This window comes from Chiroxiphia lanceolata, chromosome 3, assembly GCF_009829145.1.
Source record: "Chiroxiphia lanceolata isolate bChiLan1 chromosome 3, bChiLan1.pri, whole genome shotgun sequence".
In the NCBI taxonomy this organism is placed as follows: Eukaryota; Metazoa; Chordata; class Aves; order Passeriformes; family Pipridae; genus Chiroxiphia; species Chiroxiphia lanceolata.
Genome location: NC_045639.1, coordinates 22,694,456 through 22,718,258, shown reverse-complemented (window position 1 = coordinate 22,718,258; position 23,803 = coordinate 22,694,456). Strand labels below are relative to the sequence as shown.

General features: G+C 42.1%; 1 protein-coding gene across 5 annotated transcripts; it reads right to left on the bottom strand.

Annotated features, from left to right (window-relative positions):
* Positions 1–1,588: 1,588 nt before the first annotated feature.
* On the bottom strand, positions 1,589–23,030 carry PACC1 (proton activated chloride channel 1). Of its 5 annotated transcripts, none has more exons than XM_032683773.1 (8): positions 22,922–23,030; positions 19,013–19,109; positions 17,189–17,398; positions 15,003–15,157; positions 13,559–13,701; positions 7,167–7,311; positions 3,960–4,064; positions 1,589–2,290 (listed from the first exon to the last, which is right to left on the bottom strand). In XM_032683773.1, the coding sequence occupies exons 1-8, from the start codon at positions 22,955–22,957 to the stop codon at positions 2,129–2,131; spliced, it is 1,053 nt and encodes a 350-aa protein (XP_032539664.1). In that variant the 5' UTR covers positions 22,958–23,030; the 3' UTR covers positions 1,589–2,128. The 5 variants fall into 5 exon arrangements, with proteins under 5 accessions (XP_032539664.1, XP_032539666.1, XP_032539665.1 ...); XM_032683775.1 differs by having other exon boundaries at positions 17,189–17,290; XM_032683774.1 differs by having other exon boundaries at positions 19,013–19,172; positions 22,922–23,019.
* Positions 23,031–23,803: the final 773 nt, after the last annotated feature.

The window sequence follows — 23,803 nt, the reverse complement described above, 5'->3', positions numbered from 1 at the left end:
CCTTTCCAAATTGTGCAACCCTTGCAGTTAGAATCAGTCCTATAAATAGGTATGTAAAAGAAAGGTTTCTTGGCTGGGATTGTCGGGCCTGCTCTTGTAACAACATTTCCTTATAAAACAAAACATCTTGATAGCTGAGCTGTAGTGACTGAAGTGGATTGCTGAGGGAATTTATTGATGGGGGGGGGGAAGTACATACTGCAGAAAGGAATGTATTCTTTATTTAATGATACCTCCTCCTCACCCTGCAGCTGTGGCTGTCTTCCACCTTACCTTCTCTGAGCTTGTGGGCAAGGAAAGAAGAAAAAATGCAGTAGGATCCAGCAAGAGGAGCAGGATCCATCAGTACCTGATCTAATTGTTGTTTCTAAATGTTTTTGTAAAATCCAAGAAAGAGCTGTAATATTATTTGTTAAAGGAACACTTGGGTGTTTCTTTCACAGTGAGGAATCAAGAAAGCTCAGTTGTCTCTCTCTTACAGGGCTGAGGGCCTGTTCCCTGGGTATTTGGGAAAGCACAGGGCTATAAGCTGACTGGGGAAGCCAATGGAATGCTCTCCTACCAGCATAGGCTGTTATGTAGCAAAATCAATGGGGTATTTCTTGATGTGGATGGTCTAAGTGTGTGGGGGGGTTATCCACACCCCTCCCCTGGTTTCTGTCCTATTCCCCACCATTTAACAGGGATGGAGTAGCTCAGTTGGCTTCAACTGTGCAGTTAAAGCTCATTCATTCCTTGCTGTGCACTTTGCTGACCTGTCTCACCTGAAGTCCTGAACAGGACCTGTTCAAGACCATCACTGCAAAGTACTGAATAAAGTGGTGACTGAGCACCACCTTTCTCACATACAAACATTTTTCTCCCAAACAGCCAGTTCTGCTGTTTTGTTTATCTTACTACAGCGAGTTGTTGCTCCCTTGTTTAAGGCTGTGTTTGGTCAAGGAGTTGTTGCTCCCTTGTTTAAGGCTGTGTTTGCCTTGATTTGCTCGGGGAATCATCTGAAAGTAGAAAATTTTGTTCCAAAAGAACAAAGAAGCCAAAAAAGAATGGAAAAAAGCTGAGGGGGTACTTTTGATACACTTACTTATTCCTCTATTAATACCCTTAGAAGAGGAAGGAAGAAGCAAAATATGACTTGGCATTCTTGCAACAAAGCCTTCAGAGCAAGCACACTGGTGCACTGCTGCCCTGTAGACTCCACAAGTCCAAGTCTGGTATCTCAACTAACACAGGACTTATAAGGAAGAAAAAGACACCACCACCCCAGCACAGTTAGTTAGCAGTCATTCCCCTTATAAAAGAGAATCACATTTCAATGCCCTGCTGATGAAAGACTATTTTTCACTTCCTTAGCAAAGACTGGTGGGGAAAGAGGGATAAGCAACAGCCTGAGAAAGACTTGGAAATGGACCATCAGCTAAGCCCCCCCAGTTTATCATGTTGCTTGACTTTCCTTTGAGTTGGACTGATCAGGAATAGCTTTTTTGGTTTTTACCTTATTGTGCAGTAACACTTCTGCCTGGACTGCCTCCTGTTAAGCTCCAGCTGAATGTGAGAACAGGTATTTTCAAAGAAGGTACACAGTATCTTATTTGAAATATTTTTTTAATATTAAAGTCACTATAAATCAAAAATGACATGTAATAGAATTCCAGTGTGTTTTGTTTTAAAACATACTTTGGAGAAGGGAGGCCAGGCTGCTTTTAGAGTACTTTACCTTCTTCTAAGCACAGTCAGGGCAGTGACTGTGCTGTGGTAGCAGGTGCAGCTCACAGCTCATGCAGAAGTTAAATGGTCTGTTTGAGAAGTGCTCAAACTCTGTCCACTTTTTCACCATTTACTACAGTGTTGAATTCATGAACATTGGTGACTTCTCTTCTTTCCCCCTGGCTCCCCCATACATTGAGGTAAACTTGTTAAATTGGGAATAGAAAAGCATGAGTTTGTTAGACCTGTCCTAGAGTTAGCTCCTTTCTGAAGTTCAAAGGCCGGTTCACTAGGCTGTTCCTCCAGCCATCATCTTTCTGGCAAAAAACATACCTGGTTTTCAGCTTTAATTACTGATTGAAGTTTATTCCAGTTATTTTCTCTCCCTCCTGCTATGAACAGTTAAAAAGCAGCCTTAGTCTCAGCTTATATGGTTCATTACTTGACGACTCCTCTTCAGATGTCGTTTTCGGATTTTGATCATCCACTTAACACTTAACTTAGCAAAGTCTGCGGCTTTAAACAGAGCCAGAAAGATACCACAAAGAAGAGCAATCATGTTCCAGGGATTTGCTGTGATAATCTGAAAGAGATGAAAAATACTAGTCCCCTCATCCAATTCATCATATATTACACCTATTAAACAACAAACAGTTCCATTTTCCTAAACAAAGTGTTTTGCAGCATATTCCTTTATGCTGCAAAGGTTGCCTGTAGCACCTTCTCTCCATATTGTGGTTTTCTGATTCCTTCCAGGAGGAATAAAACACAGTATTACTTGCTGCTAAATTCCTTTTACGCTATTTTAGGATATTGACTTGTTTTAAAACTTTAGGGGTACAGTTAAATCGCTAATTTTGAAATTAATAGATTAAACTTTATTGCATCATTTAAATATTTATAAAAAGAAGCAGTCACATGGAAGAAGACCTTTCAGAAGACAAAGGTAGGAAAAGCAGCTACCATTAGAGTGCTAAACCAGATTTTGATCTACAGCAAGTACTTTGTATTTTTTACTATGTTTGTTCAAGAACAGTTGGAATTCTCCTTGCACCTCTAGACACAAGAATGACTTCTAGGGTCCCTGATGTAGCAGGCAGAGCTAGGCTTAGGCAGCAATGAACAGGCAGGATACACTTTTGGGCCAGCCAGCACAGTGTCAGTAGAGTGCCAGCTCAGACCCCTGAGCCAGGTCTTATATAGGCTTTCCATATTTGTTAATCTTCCTGAAAGCTGCCAATGCTTGTGAACTATGGCCTCTTCAGCACCAGGAAATGAATACTCCCAACCCACTGGATCAAGGGCAGCTTTCAGTTGGAAGGTGGCAAAGGTGTGAACCCTACTTGGCAGAGAGGAATGAGAGGTCTGGGAATATGACCTGACTCTCAAGGCCAAGGAGGTGCCTGGGTCCAGCACGGACAGGACAGCAGGAGTGCAAAGGACCAGCTCCCAACTCCTGTCCCACACAGTCTGCATTCACACTGGTTTTGGGCAGGAACACAAGAACGCTGTGGATTTTGCTGCTGGACCTTGGTTGTCAGGTAGGATAATTTTAAATGCAAAAGGTAGAACAGATTCACTGCACACTTTTGCCACTCTACATTTTTTTGGGAAGGACAAATGTATCTGTCCTTCTCCCCTAGAACACTAGGAAAACAAACTCTGGATGAAATGCTTACAGCACACGTACCTGCAGCGTTCATCTTTGAAGTGCTCCAGGGATTGATCATGGTGTAGGCACATCATGTCTGGCACATCCTACACCTCTGGCTGCAGCATATTTAGCTGATTTTTAGAGTACTTTTTGTACATTTAAATAACAGTACCAAATTTTATTCTAATGATAAAAAATACACTAGGCTATTTTTATTATTTAAGCCTAGGTTTTTTGTTTGTCAATTAATAAAAAAAAAAGAGTCTTAAATCAGTTTATCCAAGCACACTTATTTAAGGAAAAAGTTCCATCTTGACCTGAAACTACGCTTTGCTAGAACATAGGGTGCTTTTCTTAGCTACGTGTACCTCCACTTGCAAGCAGAATGCTGAGTGTCAACAACCCAAGGGAAAGCATCAGATGGTCTTGACCTCCACAGACTATGCATTACTGGATACAAGGAAGAGCCTAGCCTGAAATTTCAGAAGTAACCTCACTCTTCCTCTGCATTTCTGCTTGGAGTGAGACAACAGAGGTAAGTGCATGCACACACAAACCATGAGACAGCAATTCACATGGGGAGTAGGGTGTTACTCACATCCTGAACAGTCTGTATGAAAGGATCTTTCCACTCAAATACCACAAAAAACAGCTGGTCACTTCTTGGTTTAGTTCTCTGGTCAATATAGTTAACCACGCTAGTCTGGGGAGAGGGAAAAAAAAAGGTGCAGGTTACTTTCTTCGGTGGTACAATGAGTCTTTTGTGCAACAGAAAAGGCCTGCAAGAAGGTAAAAATAGCAGACTATTTTGGGACTTCCAGTTCAGCCTTTCTCTACCTGGAACAATGAGCTTCCAAAACAGGGAAAGGGTAGTTTCCTCTGTCTGTCTCATGTTCATATTATTTTCCTATTTCTCACTCAGTATCACACTACATACCACTTTTTAATTGCCTCTCAAGGGGGGGGAAATAGTTTACAAAATTCATTTACTTAGAGTAATACAACATTTGGAGAGTTCTCATGAATGGATGCTAATTTAGTTTTATTTACCAGAGAACTACACAGTGGTGGCAGGAAGACTCCTTTTTGAAAAATCAGTTGTAGAATAAACTATAAGATTCCGGCAAGTGCAGAATGAAAATGGAAGGGGAGAAAAGCCCAGATGTTGAGAACCAAAACTATGCTTCCCAGTACTGCCCATTAACTAGGTTAGCACTTGAAACTAACAGTGACCAGCAGAGAGCTGTAGCACAATTCCAACCAGGGAACTGGGTTAGGATACCAGACTATGTTACAGCCACATGAAACCACAGTCTTGAGAACTACAGTCAGGAAAGTATTAGGACATCAGCCCCCAGAAAAACCTTTGTATTGTAACACCCACCCCCAGCCCAGAGGGGAACTACACAAGGTTTGTACACAGGCAGTAACTAACTGCACCTGTGTCCTAGGGGACAGTACAAACCACTCAAGAGCCAGACAGTGGCCTCACAGGAAAGCACAGTGATGGAGAGACTTCTCCCTTCTCCAACCCTAAAAAGAGTGTCTACATCTTGTGTGTGCACAAGGGAGTACTGCTGCTCGTCCTACAGTTGTTTAATTCTGTACTGGAAGTAATGAATCCAGCAGTACTGTAACTTCATTTCAGAGTTGTAAATAGGAAGATGAGACAGATCGTGGAAGAACCTGCCTTTCCCATATTTTATGAACCCGTTTTGTCCAGGTAGAGGAAGGCTGAGCTGGAAGTTCCCTAAACAGACTGCTATCTTCACCTGCTTACAAGCTTTTCCATTGTATGAGGGATGACCTGCTACAAGAGCCTCCCATCTACCACGGCACAGTTTCTTTACAAATACCTCAAGGTTTCTATTAGTCTTCTCCATAGACCCTGCCCTGACCAGATTTTAGGCTGCAAACAAGTAGAAGCAGGAGCTAGAACACCATGTGTGTCCATTCAGAGCATATGGGAGCTTCACCACCTCCTGTTTTCTGGTCAAACACCTTTGCTGCAGACTTACCCCATACTTCTACAGCTCATTTCCTTATTGCAGGGTACCAGTACCCCAACTACACTCATCCAAGAAAACTGCACACTGGGAAACAACCAGTACACAAAGCTAAATGAAGGCAATGAGAAGGAAGAAAATTCAGATTAATGACTACCGGGCTAGTTAGCAGGGTGACTGACTGTGCTATTTGACCTAGTATTTGTATCCATCTTTCTGGTATGCCAGCTCCCAGTTTTAGATTTGAAAGGCTAATGGACTTCCTCATGCAATTTGAGCAGATGTTGTACTGTCAAACAAAGCAAGTGCAATTTATGTCTGAGCTGTTTCAACTTCTGCTGTTTTATTAATAGGGATCTCATTCCTAGTTCCTCGGTTTTATTAAAAACAAACAAACGAACCCACAAAACAAACAAAAACCCCCCCACACAGCATTCATCTACCCTGATGATCAGAGTCCGTAACTGCTGAACTAAACAGATTTTTATGGTCACAAAAAGCTCCTTTTTTCCCCTGACTTTGAGTCAGCCTTTTGTTTTCACTTTGAGATATGTTAGACTTGGGCATCCAAAGGAGGACTTTCAAAAATCCTATACTTGGTAAGCACCAAATGGCAAGTGATACAGAGCTGTAGGAGATGAAGGACTGACAGACAACTGCTGCCAGTGCTTACATGGCAGCAGCTGAATGATGCATTCTTTCCTGTCCTCCAAACTAAGGCATCAGTTTGGGACTTGCAGGACTCTGGGATTTGCCTCCTGTCCTCTTCAGTGGAGTAGGAGGGTACCCACCTCACAGTCACAGCTCTGCTCCTCCCTTAAGGCTATGCCGTGTAACTCTGAGAACTAAAGATAGAAGAACTGAAGACTGCTTCATTTTCCTCCTCAAAATACTCTTTCCAAGCATACCATGGACTAAGTGAAAGTGTAGTCTCTGGAAGAGACACTTCTGGGAAGGACTGCTTTTAAAATCCTCACTGCTCAGCACTGATGAGACACTTCCTTTCCAACCAACACTGGGAGCAAAACAAACTCAAAACACAATTATTTTCCTGTCCATTAGTGTGAACAGAACAGGAATGAAAGTCAAACTCATTTCCTCTCCAGATAAGTTTGCATCTTCCACCTGGATATTTTCTAGTTTTAAATGATGTAAAGTTAAGTCACTCCGTGTCTCTAAGGACACTCAACAGCTAAAAATTCCAAACCCAAACAAAAAGCAGACATGAGAATGCTACAAAGGATACAAGGCTTATGTTTACCTCTTCATCCTAATATCAGCCCCTATGGTAACCTAAACAATACCTCTTTCCAATACTACCTATTATTTAGACAATTCTTTTGGCAGTTGTTCTCCACTTTGAACTAAAGGTAGCTGTGTTAATATTTCTATGTCAGTCTCTTTGGACCCTTACCTCAGACTACAGGGGACATGTATAACACATTTGAGGCCTGAATTTCTGGCTTGCCTATTAGATATTTTCCTGAGATGTGTCACTAGGCCAAACCAACAGCTGAGCACAAGCAAACATTTACACTTTTAGAGAACCACTCCATGTTAAGAAAGAACATGAGTAACTGTACAGCCAAAGCTGTGCAGTAGCAAATGGCATAGTGGATGCAATTAAACAGAAACCAAGCAACATGCCCCACCCCCCCGCTTCCAACTCATACTGCTACTTGCCCCAGGAATTAGTTTTGTTGGCCAGTTATCATTTAAAACTATGGCAGTAACTAATTCTTAATAAACTAAGAGATCCCAAGCCACTATTTCTTTCCTTTTTATTTTTTTTTTTTTACCTCTTGTTTAAATTCAACAGTCTCACTACCATCTTCTTCTTTTGTTTTGACCAAGGACATCTTGACCCAAGTTCGAAAGCCTCCAGAAAACTTCCAGCTGGAGTATGAACTCTCACAATCCTTCATGAATTTTTCTTTTTCTGGACTAAAGGAAAAAGACCATTATTTTACTGACCACCCTCCGAGCACTGTAGGCAGGAGAACGTCAGACCTACAGGCACTTCAAAAAATGGTCACAATTCCTTTTATCTTTCACCTGCTAAATTCAACGTATCTGAAACATTGTGTGTAGTCATGTTTTCATTAATGGTAACACATCCTTAACCGCAGAAGACTTACCTGGTGCCCTGTGACCCTGGAGTTCTGCCTGCCCTGGGGAATCGTTCTGCCTCATAGGGGAGTTTAGTTCTGTTTATCGGTCATCTCTGGGACAGAAAGGAGCAGAGCCAGGACCTCAGGAAACAACTCGTCACCATGTTAAGAAGCAAGAGACAGAAGGAAAAGCCTAGAGGCAGGGCAGGCTGCTTCACCTCATTTCTGGGATGCAAGTAAACTGGTTGCCAAATAAACCAGTTGCAATGCAGACATACTTAAAACGCTTTGAAATTGGCATTCAGTATATTCCTATTATTTTGGAAACACTAAACCTTTGGTGTAAGGCTCCCATCTGCAACAACATGGCTCTTTCCCCAATATTATGCAATCACAGATATTTGTAACCCCCAGAACAGCAGGATTGCTTTGTATGTTTTTTGGTTTGTTTGTTTGGGGATCTTTTTTCATACTGTGACTGTAAGCCATTTTAAGGCTTCTAATACCCCTCATGCTGCAACTAAAGAGACATATCTGGTCTCCATCTCTTCTCCACAAGCTGCACAGGACACAGTGAATTAACCATGCCATTTACATGGAGTTCCCTCCATTATTCATCTCCTATTATTTACCTACTGTGATTTTAGCCACTTTCATGTCATCCCTATGAAATAAGCCTAGCCCTGCAGCTGCTTTTCCAACAAGGTTTCATTTGAGAAGAAGGGGTAAACCACTGTGATGAGTCATGTATCATTAAAGTCCATGCTGCCTATTTTTACTAACAACAGATTCAGTTTGCAGAGAGATATTCAGGGTATGTTGACCCTTAAAACAAGAGAGAGGGTTTTGACCCAAACTTCCTTCTTCCTAGTGAAGGGAAAGAGTGTACTTTTCTGGTATGGCAAAGGGTGTGCATGACCAGGTCCACTGGGAGACTAAAGTGTTTTGGTCTTTCAGGAGAAAGATGCAAAGAAGTAAAGAAGAGAAGCAGAGCTGAAGAAGCAACCTCTTGCCCCAGACAAAAGTCCAATCAGGAAGACTTGGACAAATCCAGTCAATGCTGGTTCAGGACTTTTCCTGTCTTTTTTTCTTAGTTTTCAAAATCAGGGCTCCTTTTCTTCCTAGAAACCAAGGTGGCCTTGTCCAAAAGGCAGGAAAAGCATACACTGGTAAAAAGAATATCACACTACAGGCTCCTCTGTACTATGCCTCCTGCTCAGGCTTAATAGGTGAATATGCACATACTCATAGGAAGGTAAAACCCACCAAAGCCATTGCTCCTGTCAGGGCTTCAGGTGATGGCTCAAACATGGAACTCCGTTGCACACACACATAGAAAGGAGAACCGTTCCTGGAAAGGAAAACTAACACTCTTTTGCTACCCATCAAGACAGATGCTATTCCAAGGGTTTTTTAGCAAGTTAAGAATATCTTTATTTGTGACATTAGGTGCTTTTTTAGTGACCCCAAGAGGATGGCAGTGCACCTCTCCAACTCCCACAAGAAAGATGTGGGCAGAACATAAGGACAAAGCCCATCGCCTCACTGCTCCTCACCATACAAACCAGGGACACAGGGACACCTAATCCAACAACAACTTCTTCCCCCTCCTGGATGTGGGTACAGCAGCAGCTGATGGGACAGAACAGAAGAGCACTGGAGTGCTCTTCCCTCAAGAGGAACATACTTAATTAGCACTCTGCCAGCCAGTCATATGCCTAATGTCAGACTAAATACAGCATCCTAGAAAAGCTTTCCAAACCAACGTGGAAAATTGAGGCAGGAAGTTATGACACAGAGCTGAACGTTACAGCCACAACTTACATGGTAGGCAGACAGCAGTCCTCAACAGTAATTGTAGGCTTGAAAAAGAAGGATTAATAATATCCTAGGAGAAGCTGTGGAGAAGTGATCTGAGAAGGCATCTCCTTGCATCTGCCCATAATTCAGACCACTGCCACAGAGTGTGTGGAGGGAAACAAAAAGGGGGGGATGGCAGGAGTAGAGCAGAGGCAGAAGCTTTGCATAAATTATGGCAGAGGGCAAATAATGCAGCTTTAAAACCACACACAACTAAATGAACACAAGGCAGGCAAGTGATTTTAAGCTGAAGAACAGTTCTCCAGGCAGTTTCTTTTAATTCCCTCTTCATCCCAAATACAGACAACCTACAAAAGATGCAGCTTTTTTTGTTGTTGGTTGGAGGGCTTTTTCTTTCTTTTTTTGTTGTTGTTTTTCAGTGAGTTCTTCTTCGTATTACACTGTCCTTTAGAAGTACGGTAAGGTTCCTAGAATAATCTGCACCAGGCTCTCTCAGGATATTAATGGTGCCTCAAGACCATGCAAAAATTGCTACATCACAGCAGAGAAAGAGAACTGCAAGAGGCCACCGTCTCACTCGGGTGAACTACAAAGCCCTGGTCTCCTCTCAGCTCGTGCTCTCTGACTGTTCAACCTACTAACAGGGAAGCCCATTGCCCAGAGCAGTCAAGGTCAGACCATGAGAGATTGTGTTTGTCCCAACTGTGGGAGTCACTGACCTAATTCTGTAAGTGCTGCAGTGGATCCTTCTAACACCAGTCTCTATGGACCAACCCACGAGAGCCAGAGGCAGTTTTTAGGACATCCCACCATCAGATTCCAATGCAACAACAAGAGCCAAAACCACAGATGGTTCAAACCCAATTTGTGTTTACTGCTTTTGCATTTATCCAGACCAGAAAACTCTCAGACAGCCATGGGATCTAATAAAGGGTCAGCTGGTGAGGTTCCCAATGTTTTGACACTTCTGTTATAATTTGTTTCTCTGCTTGCAGCAATTCAGATCAGAGACATGAACACGGAGCTCTGTTTAGACCCTTTAATAATCTCTGATCTGTTCTGACTGGTATCCATAATTTCACAGGACATGAGTTATTTTACATGCTACACTAACAATAGTTTTGTCAGTAGTATGTTCAGAGGATTTTCTTCTAAAACCCATATATTATACTAATGATAGTTCAGGAAAGGAATTTGTATTTTTAGCCACACTTTTTGGGTAATTTGCAAGGGTTTCATTATTTCCTTCCCTTCAATTAATATGGTAGAGACAGCAGCTGCCACTGCCTTAAAAAAAAAAGAAGAAAAGAAGACAGCAGCAGTATCCCTCCAACTCAGAGGCTAACAACAGCACACAGTGCAGCAGTGTTCTGTGGAGACCAGAACAAAACTTGAGAGCAGTGCCAGTTTCATGTAGTCTGTGATTCGATTTTAACACAAGAGTTGCAGAAAATAAAACCCTCGACAGAAACAACTGGACCTTGCTTGAGTCCTCACCACTTGCTATGCCACAAAAAACACCTTAAAGATACAAGTCTCTAGATGCCATTTTTATTACGGCTTGTGGCTGATGCTTTTGCCTTAAATAGCAATAATTATATCAGTAAAGGCTGCTGAAAACGAGCTGCACATAATACTGCCTACACAGAAACTGTGGTGTAGATACAGCAGACCTCTTCTCACCAGTTTCAAGGGGGGTTTGGATCATGATTTGAGATGATGGAATACCCTATATGTTTCACATCAGCCTCCTTGCCTAGCCCAACACAAGCTGTTTGCAGCCATGGCAAAAAACTGTAAAGGTAATGATGATATCTAGTGAGTTTTAGCATCTCTGATAACACTGTACGTGAATTGCTGGACACAGTGCTAATACTGTGCTCTCATAACCAGTAAGTGAGACACTTTGTCAGGACAAGTAGTTGACAAAGGCCACTAACTGAAGTTTCAGAGGCTCTATGGAAGGACACACAACAGTTTCTAGAGATATCTTAGTCCAGACTTCCCATCAACTAAATTTAGCATCTGCTGATGAAGCAGAAAACATTTCTATTTTCTCTTCTACTGGAAGTTGGACAGAACAAGTGCACTCCACATATGCAGTGCAGTTTCACACGCACTTCATAGTCAGGAGAAACAAACTTCCAACCTGCCCCGAGCCTGTCCAGTTCACGCCCCGGGACAGAAGGACAACAAACACAATACTGAGCAAGACAAGCCATATAATCAGTATTAAGGTTTGGAGGATGCTGTAAAAGAGACACCACTGGCCTCCTGTCTACAACTGGTTCTCTTCCTGTATTTCATCTAGACATGCAGATCATTTACTACTAAGGCCTACACGCCTTTGCCAATTTTTACCATTAACCTGGGTTAGTTCAAAACCAGTTTTAACTCCCATTCCTATTACCTGCCTCAAACAAGCACAAAGGATACATCCCCGAACAGACATCCCCATCTTCTTTTTACTTTTCTCCAAACATAACCCAGCCTTCACTCCCCTGGCCTCCATTCTGGTGCCTTCCAACACAGGGACAAGGCAGCTTCTTTAGGAACAAAGTGACACTTCCACGTCTTTTCATGGACCAATCTGCCATGTAACCGGTCTGACCTGGCAAACCTGGAAGCAGAAGGCTGCGATCCAGGTTTCTCCCAGGCATCTTACAGATGATTCTTAACCGACTCACCTACTCTGGCACAAGCACAGCCTTGAAGCTCAGACCTTTGCAACAAGCACACTGTTGTTCTGCACATCTAACCTGCATGTGCACGACACGTGGCACAAGCGCCTGGGCCAGCAGCACGCACTGTTGCAGAAATACTGCCAGGTAAGTGGGGCCATGTGTGTTTGAACTTGGGAAGAAACAACTCTTTAAAATGGCTTATCTGCAAGTCAATAAAACAAGCACAGAAACGTGGTTTCCAAGACCCAGGTATGCACAGACTGAGCTGTGTCTTGTAAGCTGGTTCATTCTGCAAAGAGCCACATGCAACACAAGGGATGGTCTCAGACAGTGCTGGTGTCTGGCAGCTGAGCACCTTGCTGAAATCAGTCCCACTGTATGTGTTTCTAACCACAGCACAAGCCACAAAAACTGAGAAAAACTAGCACACAAGGAACAAGTAGCACCTTCTACATCACTGCTTCTAACTGGTATTTTCTCACCCTAAAATATCAATGCCTAAAATACCCGAACATTAGCATTTTATGAGGTGTTTTAGTGTAGTTACAGAAAGTACTTAGTGACCTAAAATCTCTCCTTCACTGAAGTAGAAAAGCTTTGTAAAAAGGAAATTCAGATAACTGGCCTTTAGCCACCCAGAGATACTGCAACTGAACACTTCCAGTCTCTGCTGTATCTGAGAGCACCATTATGATAAGTTCAAACCTCTGAGAATGTGTTGCTACAATAAAATCTGTTATTTCTCTTCCCTTCCCTCACCCAATTTGATTCTGCATATGTCCTTTATCCCCTGCCCCTTTTTCACTGAGCAAGTATTACCAAAATAGGGCTTTCTATCAGATGTCAATATGACTAATATCTCTTGTCTAGCTTTTAATCTGGATCACAGAGAGAAGAACAGAACCTGAACTGTTAAACTTAAAGCAAAACTTAAACAGTTAAGTATGAAATTTATTGTCACAGGGGAAAAAGGGTGGGGCTTTGAAGAAAGTTCAAGATTAATTCCACTCTTATTAAAATTAGAAGAAGGTGATCAGTCACTCTAATGGCACCAATGTTGAAGAAATATGAAGCAATTTTGAAAACCCCATATATGAATCATTCTATAGAATCCTACATAAAGCCAGTAAGACAACAAAATACGGTTAATCTTTCAATGAAATCACAACAAATCAATCTAGGGATCTGATCTTTACAGTAACTGCTTTAAAGAAACCCAAATGGTACAGAAACATTGGTGTTCTCTCTGCACTTCCTGACACACTACCCAGGACAGCACACTTCCTGATCACCCACAGCAGCAGACAGCAGTAAGCCAGCACAAACTTCAAACTTCCAGAAATTGCAGCAACAAATGGTTTGAGCACACCTGAGAGCATGTTTTGCCACTGAAAAAGTTCTCAATGCATTTCCTAAAAAGTAAGATCAGCAAACAAAGATATGAAAGAGCATCAGCATAACCCAAACACTAAAAAAAAAAAAAATACATAAAAGCCTGTCTGATTTTTACTAAAAAAGCTTGCTTTCCCAAGTATTATGGTAGCAAGTGCAGTTACAGCTCATCCCTTTACATACCTGTTGACAAACTCTTGGAAAGAAGAAAACAGAAGGTAGTCAATGGCACTAAAATCTTGGTCTGTTTCATTTAAATGAAACTGCAAAAACACCAGTTCCTTTTTCTTCACATCACGAGGGCCTTGAACAACCAAAGCATACTTCTGTAAGCAAACAGAGATGGTAAGAGTGGCAAAGGAATCCTCATTTCCTGTTCAAGAATTTGTCAACTGCCATTAATACTGTATAATACACATTGAGAGTTTCTTGGCTGCTACTAAGTACACATCTATTAAAATATCTGACAAGAATGCCAATTAAATCCATCCTTTTAGTTTAAAAATGAAGTCTTTACATCAAGATTTAGTGTTTTTCTAAGAAACCGGCTTTAATTCTGTCATCATCCTTTGGGTTCACATGGAATTACCAGTCAAGGCCCTGCATTCTGCAGGAGGACAGTCAAAACTGTTTTGAGTATTAAAGTCTTGGAACTTTGCTCTTGACATGAAAAAAGTTAATCTGGAGTCTGACGTGGAGAACATCAGAGGTCTCTGCCTCAGTGCCTCTCTAGTCCACTGCAGGACTACAGTCTACTGGATCAGCAAGCTTCTACATGAATCTACAACACACCATAAAATTGCATGTTCTTAGTTTGTTAAAACATGCAAAAAGAGCATATAGGAGCAGAAATTAAATTAGACTTGCACCTAGACTATTACTTTCAAATGTACTAAGGAGCTGCTTCCCAAAAACAAATGGTGACTAGATGAGAAGTAAAATATGAAGAGGAACAAAGATGACCAAATGGGTACCTAGATAGTTTATTTGTTCATGTGTAGTTTCCTTAAAAACAATCTGAGCAATCACTTTATCTAAAGTATTAAATACGGTCATTTGTGGGTTTTTGACCATTTCTTTATATAGCAGCTAGATTCCCTGCATTTTTAAGGGCAATTTAAGACAATCACCCAGTGCACCCATCTTGCTGGCTCACAGCACTTCAGTGTAATGAAATGCTTGGTGGCCATCTAAGATTCTGCCAAGTGTGACAATTATAGTATGTAAATCCCAGCAAACATACAAAAAGAGATTAGCTATCTTGCTTTAATGGAATAACTGCTACGGCTTTCAATCAAAGCCAGATTTACAATACCAAGGAGAATGCTTCCCAGTTCATTTAGGACAAGAATGAAGCAAGAATTTTGTTGTGAAAAATGAAGTATTTTATCCCATTCAAGTTTCTGTGCTGCACACACCCACACGACAGCTGATCTTCTAAAACACATATACACACTGACTGAGGTCTTTTACATTTCTGAAAACAAAAGGACAGATGGCTTGAAAAAAAACCTGGAAGAAAGGATTTTTTTTTTTATAGCACGTAGTAAATATTTTTTACTTTCAAATACAATTACGAGCAGAAAACCCATACTGAATAAGCTTTGTTCTATTATATTATTATTACCATAGTTTGATTAGTGAAAGGATCTGTGTAGTTGATTCTCTGAGTGGTGCAGTCAATGTGTCCTGGCTGACCTGGATTTATCAGAGGAGGAATGTGATCGTAGTAATGATGTTTGCAGCTAAGCAGCCGAGCCTTCCCTGGGTAAAAGGCAATACCTGTTTTGGGAGAAAAACATTGGAGAGCACTGATTTCCTTCCCAAGTACATAGATTTTCATTCTGGAATTTAATCTGACAGGATACTGAGCTATCCTCAAGGTCCAGTAAAACAATCAAATTAAACCATGCACTTCTGCATTTTTCTGGAGCAGGTCAAAAGCACGAGCTGTATCAGGACAGAACCCCTACCATGCATTGACAAAAAAATCAGTGTTCATATTCTGTTACAATAACTCACGGTTCACAGAAGCTACTAAGTTTCCCTAGTCTTTCCATAAACCAGCAGCCAATACATCAGTCCCTTTCACCCCAAATGAATCCGTAAAATAAGTTAGGAGACTAGTGAAGTCAAATGGACAGGTAGTGCTTCAGTTTGTCCATGTTTTCAGACACTGGCATTTGACGCAATCAAATTTTAATTGGAAATAATGTATGAACTATACGTGACAGATCAAAGATCGCTGGCTGATCTTATAAAACTGAAAAGATGCTCTTCAGAACATCTAATGTCTTCTCTTCACTGGATATGATGTCATGATAAAAACCAAAGACATCAAATAAGCACTAACTGTTGCCATCTTTATTATTTATACTACTGGGTAGGCAGGCTACTACTTCACCTGGCTGGAAACTCCTATGTTTTGTAAACCTCCCATTTCAGTCCAACAACATCCGCTGGAACTTCAGCCACCTCAGCTTTAGAAGGCTAGCAAAATACAAGACCCAAACCTCAAAATTCTGTTACACCACATATGCCACATTTATTATTGTAAACAAGCTTGCTGGAAGATAATCTAGACCAACTAAAAAAAAAAAAGTATTATTTATTAGATATAATTAACTCTCACAACTGAAATGATGTGCCCATCAAAATGTGAGATGTCAAAGCAGTCAGTATGTATCAGTCTATAAATGCTTTATTCCTTTCTTCAAAGCTCTGTGTTTGCAACTTGTCATCTCATCACTTTAACAGAGCAATAAACTAAAGGACTATATTAATTTAGGTTCTCTGATCTAGCAGGGATCCCCAACAGTACTTTTGGATTTATATGTATGTTGCTCTGCTTCTTTAAATGAAATTTTTTCCTGTTGCTGTATGAAAAGCTCATGTGGAAAAAATAAAAAGGAGGGAAAGCTTGAGCTTACAGTCAAATCCACATGGCCCAAACACAAAGACCTACTTACAGAGCTAAGCCTAACTTACTATACAGAAAAACAACTACAGGAATATGGCGACAACTTTGAAACACTCTCCTTTCAGCCACAATTACTGGAGTGGTTATTTGTAATTAATAACACTGGAATGTCATTGTTAAATTGGAAACTGCCCAATGACTGACTGAGCTGCACTTGATACCCCGGCTCTATTTACGAACGGCTGCTGGATAATTTTAAAAAATAATAAGGATACAACTCACTTTTCAAAAACGTAGAGTAATTCCTCTTGCAAACTGCAACGCAGTTTCTGCTGCCATGCTGCATTTTTATGCCAACATTGTTCCCTGCAGTCACATCACATTTTCATTGCCTACTGATGCAATATGAACTTGTAAACAACGCAGGATGGAAGCAGAAAGTGGCATTGTGGTTGGTTTGAGAAATTCACCTTCTTTACTGTGAATGGCACCTCACTGTCCAGTGCATCAGTGAATTCCCTGACAAACATCCTATGTGCTACCCTGTTTAAACAATGCAGTTTTGGGGATATTTCCAAAAGGAATTATCTTCTTTCTCTAAAAGAGGACTCATTCTGGAGCCTAAAAACACTTCTTATCTATCGAATGTTGCATAATGCATCACAGCTTCTGTCATTCATGTTATTGGCACAAAAGCTCCCACAATCTCCCATACGATGTCAACATTTCTGTGCAAAGTCAACACAACATAGACTAAAAAAAGAGGAAGTGAAAGACCTGGGTTAAAGTATTATATGCAATCTGAGCCCTGGAGAATCAACACCAAAAATTTTTAACAATCCAAGAAAAATGTGCACAACAACTTAACCCATTTTGTTTGTTACAGTTCTTACCGGGCGCATCATACAAGGACACTTCCTTGTAAGTGACAGACATCACTGGGTGCTTGAGCTTCTCCCTGAAGTCACTGATGGTTTGGTAGACAAGGAACACAGCTACAGCCATGAGCAGCAGATACATAAAGAGGAGAATTACTGAAAAAACATTCTTTAAGCAGGTCTTGCTGAAACGCAAAGAAGGGGTAGTGGTACCCAGTTCACCATCTAAAACCAAACAGAATATGGATTAGGACTTTAAAATACAGATATTCAGGCTGAATTTACTCAGTTTTCATTTAAAGATCAATCACTAGAGAGGAAAGTAAGCCTCAAACTCAGCTTGACATAAAAAGCCACAGCTATTGCTGGCTTTGATGATTAGTCAAACAGATGCTTCCTTCTCAATTATGAGATATAAGCATCCTAAGATGCTTCTCAAGTATGAGATATAAGCATCCTCTTTCTCACAGGTCAGAACGTGGCACTCAGCTTAAGGATACTACAGTCAGGAAACAAGGTCTCCTTTCAAGAACAACTCAGAAACAAAGTTCAAAGTTCATAAGAAAAAGTCTGTTGATGGTCAATCTTTGCCTCTGGAAAAAACAACTCCCTTCCCTGCCTCCCAGCCTGAGGTGATTCTTACACACTCAGCATATGCATTGGCAGAATGATTTAATACTCTAATGCTCTTGCCCAGTTCTCTGCATTGCATCTCCACCACAGTAGAAGTCACTAGATATTTGTTACCCTCCAGTTCATAACTCCTTGTGCATTCTACATAAAATTTCAAAAAAGGATTCTCCCAATTACAGTTAAAAAAAGTCAGAGCCAATTCTCTTATAGTCTCCTCGCCTTCAAACCTTATTCTCTGAAGATCTTCAGACCAGTCTCACTTTCACACAGACACTGCTTTCCCAAATACTCCGTGCATTTGCCATTTCTTTTGGAAATACTTCTAAGGAAAAACCTCATGTACTCTTGATCGTGAGTGAGACATAGCTGAACACAAAAAAGGACCATTAAAATCCAACACAAGAAAGGAGATAAGTAGCCATACTTCATGCTGACTGTTCTGTGTGGCATAATTTAATGAGTCAGGCCCTTTGAGGCTGTCCCACGTGCTGCTCTTCAAGTCTAATGGCACGGTTTGGTGTTTGCTCCTTCCCACAGCAAACACGAGCCTTTTAGTAAATCCTATTGCACACATAACCTCTTACAAAGGTCTGTGGTCACACACAGACCAAGTTACATGTTAGGAGATGGCAGCCAAGGCTAATTAATTAGGACATTGATATGCATAAGACTGTACTATTGAAACAAGTATGTCTTGAACGGCTGCAAGACATCGAGGCCACACTCCTTTCAGGTTGGCTTACCTTAATGCCTACACCTGAGCTGCAATAAGCCCATTTAACACCCTCTAAAAGCAGGCCCAAATAGTCTTACTAAAAATCTGTTTAAAAGCACATCTGTTCAATATTGCATCTTGCTCACATAAAGCTGGCACAGACTTTGCTTGCAACCCACTGCCACCACAGATACTGCAACTGAAGTCAGACACAACGCAAAGGAAGATGACATACTAAGCTACCTCAGAGCCAGATGTGCTGCATCTTCTTTGGTTGAGCACAGTTCATGGCAAAGAAATATTCTCATATCAGTCCTTGGAAAACCTCCTTGGCTTTCTATCACTACTGATTCACAAAAAATTAATAATTCAGTGTTTTGTTTGTTTTCAGAAGTGCAATAAAAATAACAAAACCAAAATAACCAAAGCCACACATAGCAGTAGTTTATCAGGCACCAAGAATCAATAATTTCTGGGTCAACAGTTCTTACTTGGTAAAATAACAGAGCTGGCATCTTCATGAACTTCCATCTCTCCTTCTCTCTCATCTGTTGGGTTTTCAGATACTCGCTCCACATCTTCACTCAGCTGTGTAGTTAAAAGAGTGGTTCAATTTCCAAACATGCTCTCAACTTGCAATTGCTGGAATTTCTACGGTACAAATAAAAGAGGCTCCAACTAACCAAACACACAAAAACATGCCCCCAGTCCAAGAGCACCCAGCATCTCTTCCACTTGTTCACCAGACAAGAGTTATATTTACAGCTAAAACCTAAAGCTAAAAATTCAGTGATTTGCACACTGCAAAAAGAGAAAGACACCACATTAAATTTAACCTACTTCTACCCTGCTGCTTCAACAATAACACCACCTTTTCCTTCAAGATCCAAGTAATTATTTCCCTGGCAGCTCCAACCCAGTTTAAACCTCCAATTAGGACAATGTCCTCTGATGTAAGCAGGAACTTCATTCTGTCACTGAAGAACGTATTTTCAGGCATAAACAAACCACAGCACATACCAGCAAACAGAGCATTAGCACTTCTTAATAAAGAGGTGCAAAAACCACGAGATGCATTTTGACAGTTGTTAAGCCAAGTCACTCAAATGCAGTCTCAGCCACATAGGTAGGTCTTTATGAGACAACAGTCAAATATCCCTATATTTCTGGTACTTATTTGATTTCACTGTACAGATTATTATATATTAGTGGTTATGCAACTAATTAGTCTTACGGTGTTTCTGAAGCAGCAACAGAGACCAGATGTTTTCTTGTTTAGCTATTCAGAGCTCTGGGCCCAAACTGCCAAGACACTTGCGTCAGAATCAGAAGCTTGTCACATCAGATATGCCTCATGTGAGATTGTGAAGAAAAACAGCTTTTATACATTAGATAGATAGATAGATAGATAGATAGACAGACAGATAGACAGATAATCTCCTGTGTGTTTTCCAAATTTCTTTTCTGGCAGGGAATGACATAAAAGGCAAACTGGCACACAAGCTTGCAGCACATCATGTCTTGCACAGTAACTGTCCAAGCTAACCATTCAGCATCACCTATCTAATTGGGTAAGGGAGATTAACTTTGTTCCTATTTCAAAGAAAATGGGGGCACAGTTAATGCAGCAGCCATACTGAATGCTGTAAACTTTACACCCCTAACTTACTCAACAGTAACACGCATGTATCCATAAAGAAGTGCTTTTATTTCACCCAACTTTAATTCAGTATTGAAATCATCATTATATCATTACCAAATCATCATTAGCACCTATTAGGAAACAGTCCACTCATTTTACATCTTCAAAGTCTGACGTAAAGTCTCCATCACCTCCTGCTGTGTTTCTGTATTCATTTCCACCATGCAAAGCCAGATGAAAGCAGTTACCCAGTTGTTTTTAAATGCTTAGCACATAAATAAAGCATGATTTCCTGTGGCATAGTGTGAACAGGTATCTAACAGGCTAAACTCAGCTCATTTGCAGGAGACTTACCAGGGTCCAACTGAAGATATTTTTTTCAATTATCTTCATAAAATAACGGAAAATTAACACATTGCTTCTTTCTGTAGAAACATGCCAGTTCTATTTGTTTACCTGACCCAAAATAAGCCATTCTGACACAAGAAGAGTACTCACTGAACCTCTTGTACTGATTAAGCTAAATAAACTAAGAAGCCAGTTCCAATTATACTAATTCCTTATACCAGAGCTGGTCCAAAAAATTAATGTAAGTTACCAAGTCACTGCAGTTTCTCAGCTGACTCCCATACCTCTCTGATTCCCCGGGTACAGGTATCTCATTGACTGAGGTTATTTAGAGGGTAAGTAAATTCTATTCCTAACAGCAAAGAGATCCCAACACAAATTTAAACAACACCACAATATGCAACATTTCCTATCCTCTCAAGAGAACCTACAGCAATCTTTTTAACAAGTAGAAAAAAGATGATCTTGGAGGTCTTTTCCAACCTAAATGATTCTGTGATAAGCTCAGAAAACGTAGACTTTCATTATCCCTTAGAAACAAAACAAGAAACCCAAACAATATGCAACTATGTTTTTTTATCTTGGTTGATAAGGCAGACACTGTTTCATAATGTTTTCACGCACAAAACCAGAGGACAGCCAGTAAGGACAGTCAGTCAAAAGCAGGAGTACTAACATTGCCTCAGGTGCAGCGAGTAGGTTGATGTGTAAGACCCCTTCCCTAAAATCAACTATATTTTACCACAGATCCTGAACACCTGAACTGACAAGAGGTGAAGCTGCATACAACCACTGAGATGACCAAGAGCCTCACACTGTCCGTGGCTCAGCCCCTGCGTTCAGAGCATAGGGCACACAGCACATTGTGTCTACAGGGCACTGCAGCACAGACCTACAAACCCAACAAGTCACAGACACACTCTTCTAATGACTGGGGAGCCAGCACAGCATTACTGTGTGACAGCTGATTCTGGTTTGTTCACAGCTGTCACTTGTCTTGGATTTGGAGATTCTGTCAACAGTGAACCTGGAGCACAGCAGCTGTGTTCACCCTCACAGGCCAGCTCTTCCTACACTGTATTTTTGATAAAGAGGTGAAGCATGGTGCTAATGCAGAAGGAACATAAATTGTAGGGCAGTTAAGCTTGCAATAGGATTCAGAGATAGGATGGGATGTCAAGGGCAGGAAGGGCATGAAACAGACTTTGTTCAGCATTCCTCTGGGCTCAGTGCATACAGCTCAGTGTGAAACAACTGAGGAAGCTTGCCCATGTCCCGGCAGTTCCTTTTCAGATCTGCACACAGAAAAGTACTAGATAAATGGAAGCTCTGAAAAGGCAATTCCAGACATTTGAGCATCCCTGCTTGGGGCAGAAGCACCAAAGACTGCTGCAGGCACTGGAGAAGGGATGGAATCACAGGTGCTGCACTTAGACACATACCATCTAGACTTGTGCCATAGAGTTTGGGACAATCCCAAATGTATGGACCAGTGTCAGTGGTGGCTGATACACATAACATGCATAGTCCAGTCCATACTTCAGGCATCAGTGCATGCCATTAACTCTCTCTAACTCTCCCAAGTGCATCGCCTATCTACAAGCACACAAGTCAAGTTCATCCTGATAAATCTTCCTATTGGATAAAAACCTCTTAAATAAAAGCAGAACTTGGTCAGACAGGCCTTTTGCTGGTCCGCTGATTCATCACCTTCCAATGCTTTCTAGCCTGGCACGAAAACCAGAAGCTGAAACTAAACAGACGGCACTAAACTAAATTAGAACGTATTAAAACTGAGCTCCAAAATACCCGTCACGTGCAGAGGAAGGAAAATATCCACACTTGTTTGTATCTTGCAGGTAAAAGAAAAGTGCCCTGCTGTAACTCTCTACCGCTGCTGAACTTGGCACAAATAGCTTGTATCTCTAATAGGAGAGATAGGAAGGAGCAAGGAATTCCGGTTGCTGAGCCTGTACATTGATATGCAAACCAGGCTCTGCCTCGGGGTCTTGGCAGGGTGATAAAGAGGCCTTCAGTTTCGGGCGCGGGAGCTCTGGTACCAAAGCCGCTTCTCACACCCGACAGACCATCCCCTTGTTACCAAACCCCGGCTACAGAATCCACCGGCCAGCTGTACCTACCTCATGCCCCGAACACAACCGCTGCCCATTATTCTAACCGCGTTCAGAGACGAAACACGGGATTACGCGCACCCAAACCCCCCGTTCCTTTCCGGAGAGCGCAGGTGCCCCCCGACGCCGCGGGTACCCGGCGGAGCCGCAGCCCGGAGCCGAGCGAGCCCACGGCGACAGCGCCGGGTGTCACCGCGGGGCAAGCGGCGAGCCCTGGGTTCGGCACCACCGGCCAGCCGGGACGCACCGCCCTCCAGCCCTGCCCCGGCCCCCCGTACCTCCTGGTAGGATGCGGACACCTCTGTCTTTAGCATGGCATCGGCGGGAGCGGCCGCCGCGGGGGCCGGGCGGCACCCGGCGGCACCGCACGGGGCCGGGCAGCGACACCGCGCCCGGGACGGGACGGAACAATCCAAGCCGAGCCGAGCCGAGCCGAGCCGCCCCGGCCGGGCAGAGCCACGCAGGCGCTGGGACCCCCCGCCCATCCCTCGGTTGCTTCCCGCCCCGCGCCGGGGCTGCTGGGAGGCGTAGTCCGGGCAGGGCCGCCGTGAGGGGCCGGAGGGGGGGCGAGCAGCGCGGCTCACGCGTGAGAGGGGTTTTGTGGGGTTTGCTGCAACATTTCTCTCTACCAGGAGGTGTGTAGTACTGCGTAGTGACGGGGAGATGGGTCTTTTCTACAACATGCACTTCTGCTAACACAAGAAGGAGCTAGGTCGGAATAGCAGTTATGATAATTCTGTCAGCTCTCCCCAGACTGCACAAAATATTACTTTTTAATTTTTTTTAATTTTTATTTTTATTTTCTTCTGCCCGAGACGGTTAGCAGAACACCAAAACAACAGACTCGCTGGGCAACCAGATAGAACTTCTGCAGGGCTTCTAGGATGACCCACCAATGCTGTGCCCACAGCAGTGGGGCACTTCAGGAAGATAAAAGCCTAAGAGCTGACTCATGACCCATCCGTCCACAAATACTTACACGGCTATTTTTTTCCTTTGCCAGCACGGAAGTAATTGTTAATGTTTCATCATTGAGAAAAAGCATGCACAACATTTCTTGCGTTGAGATGCAGCACTGCAGGGGATTCCCTGCTCAGTAGATCATTTCCCTATACCCAAGACCCACACCTAGTAAGTTAATAACCAAGGTTTGAAGTCCT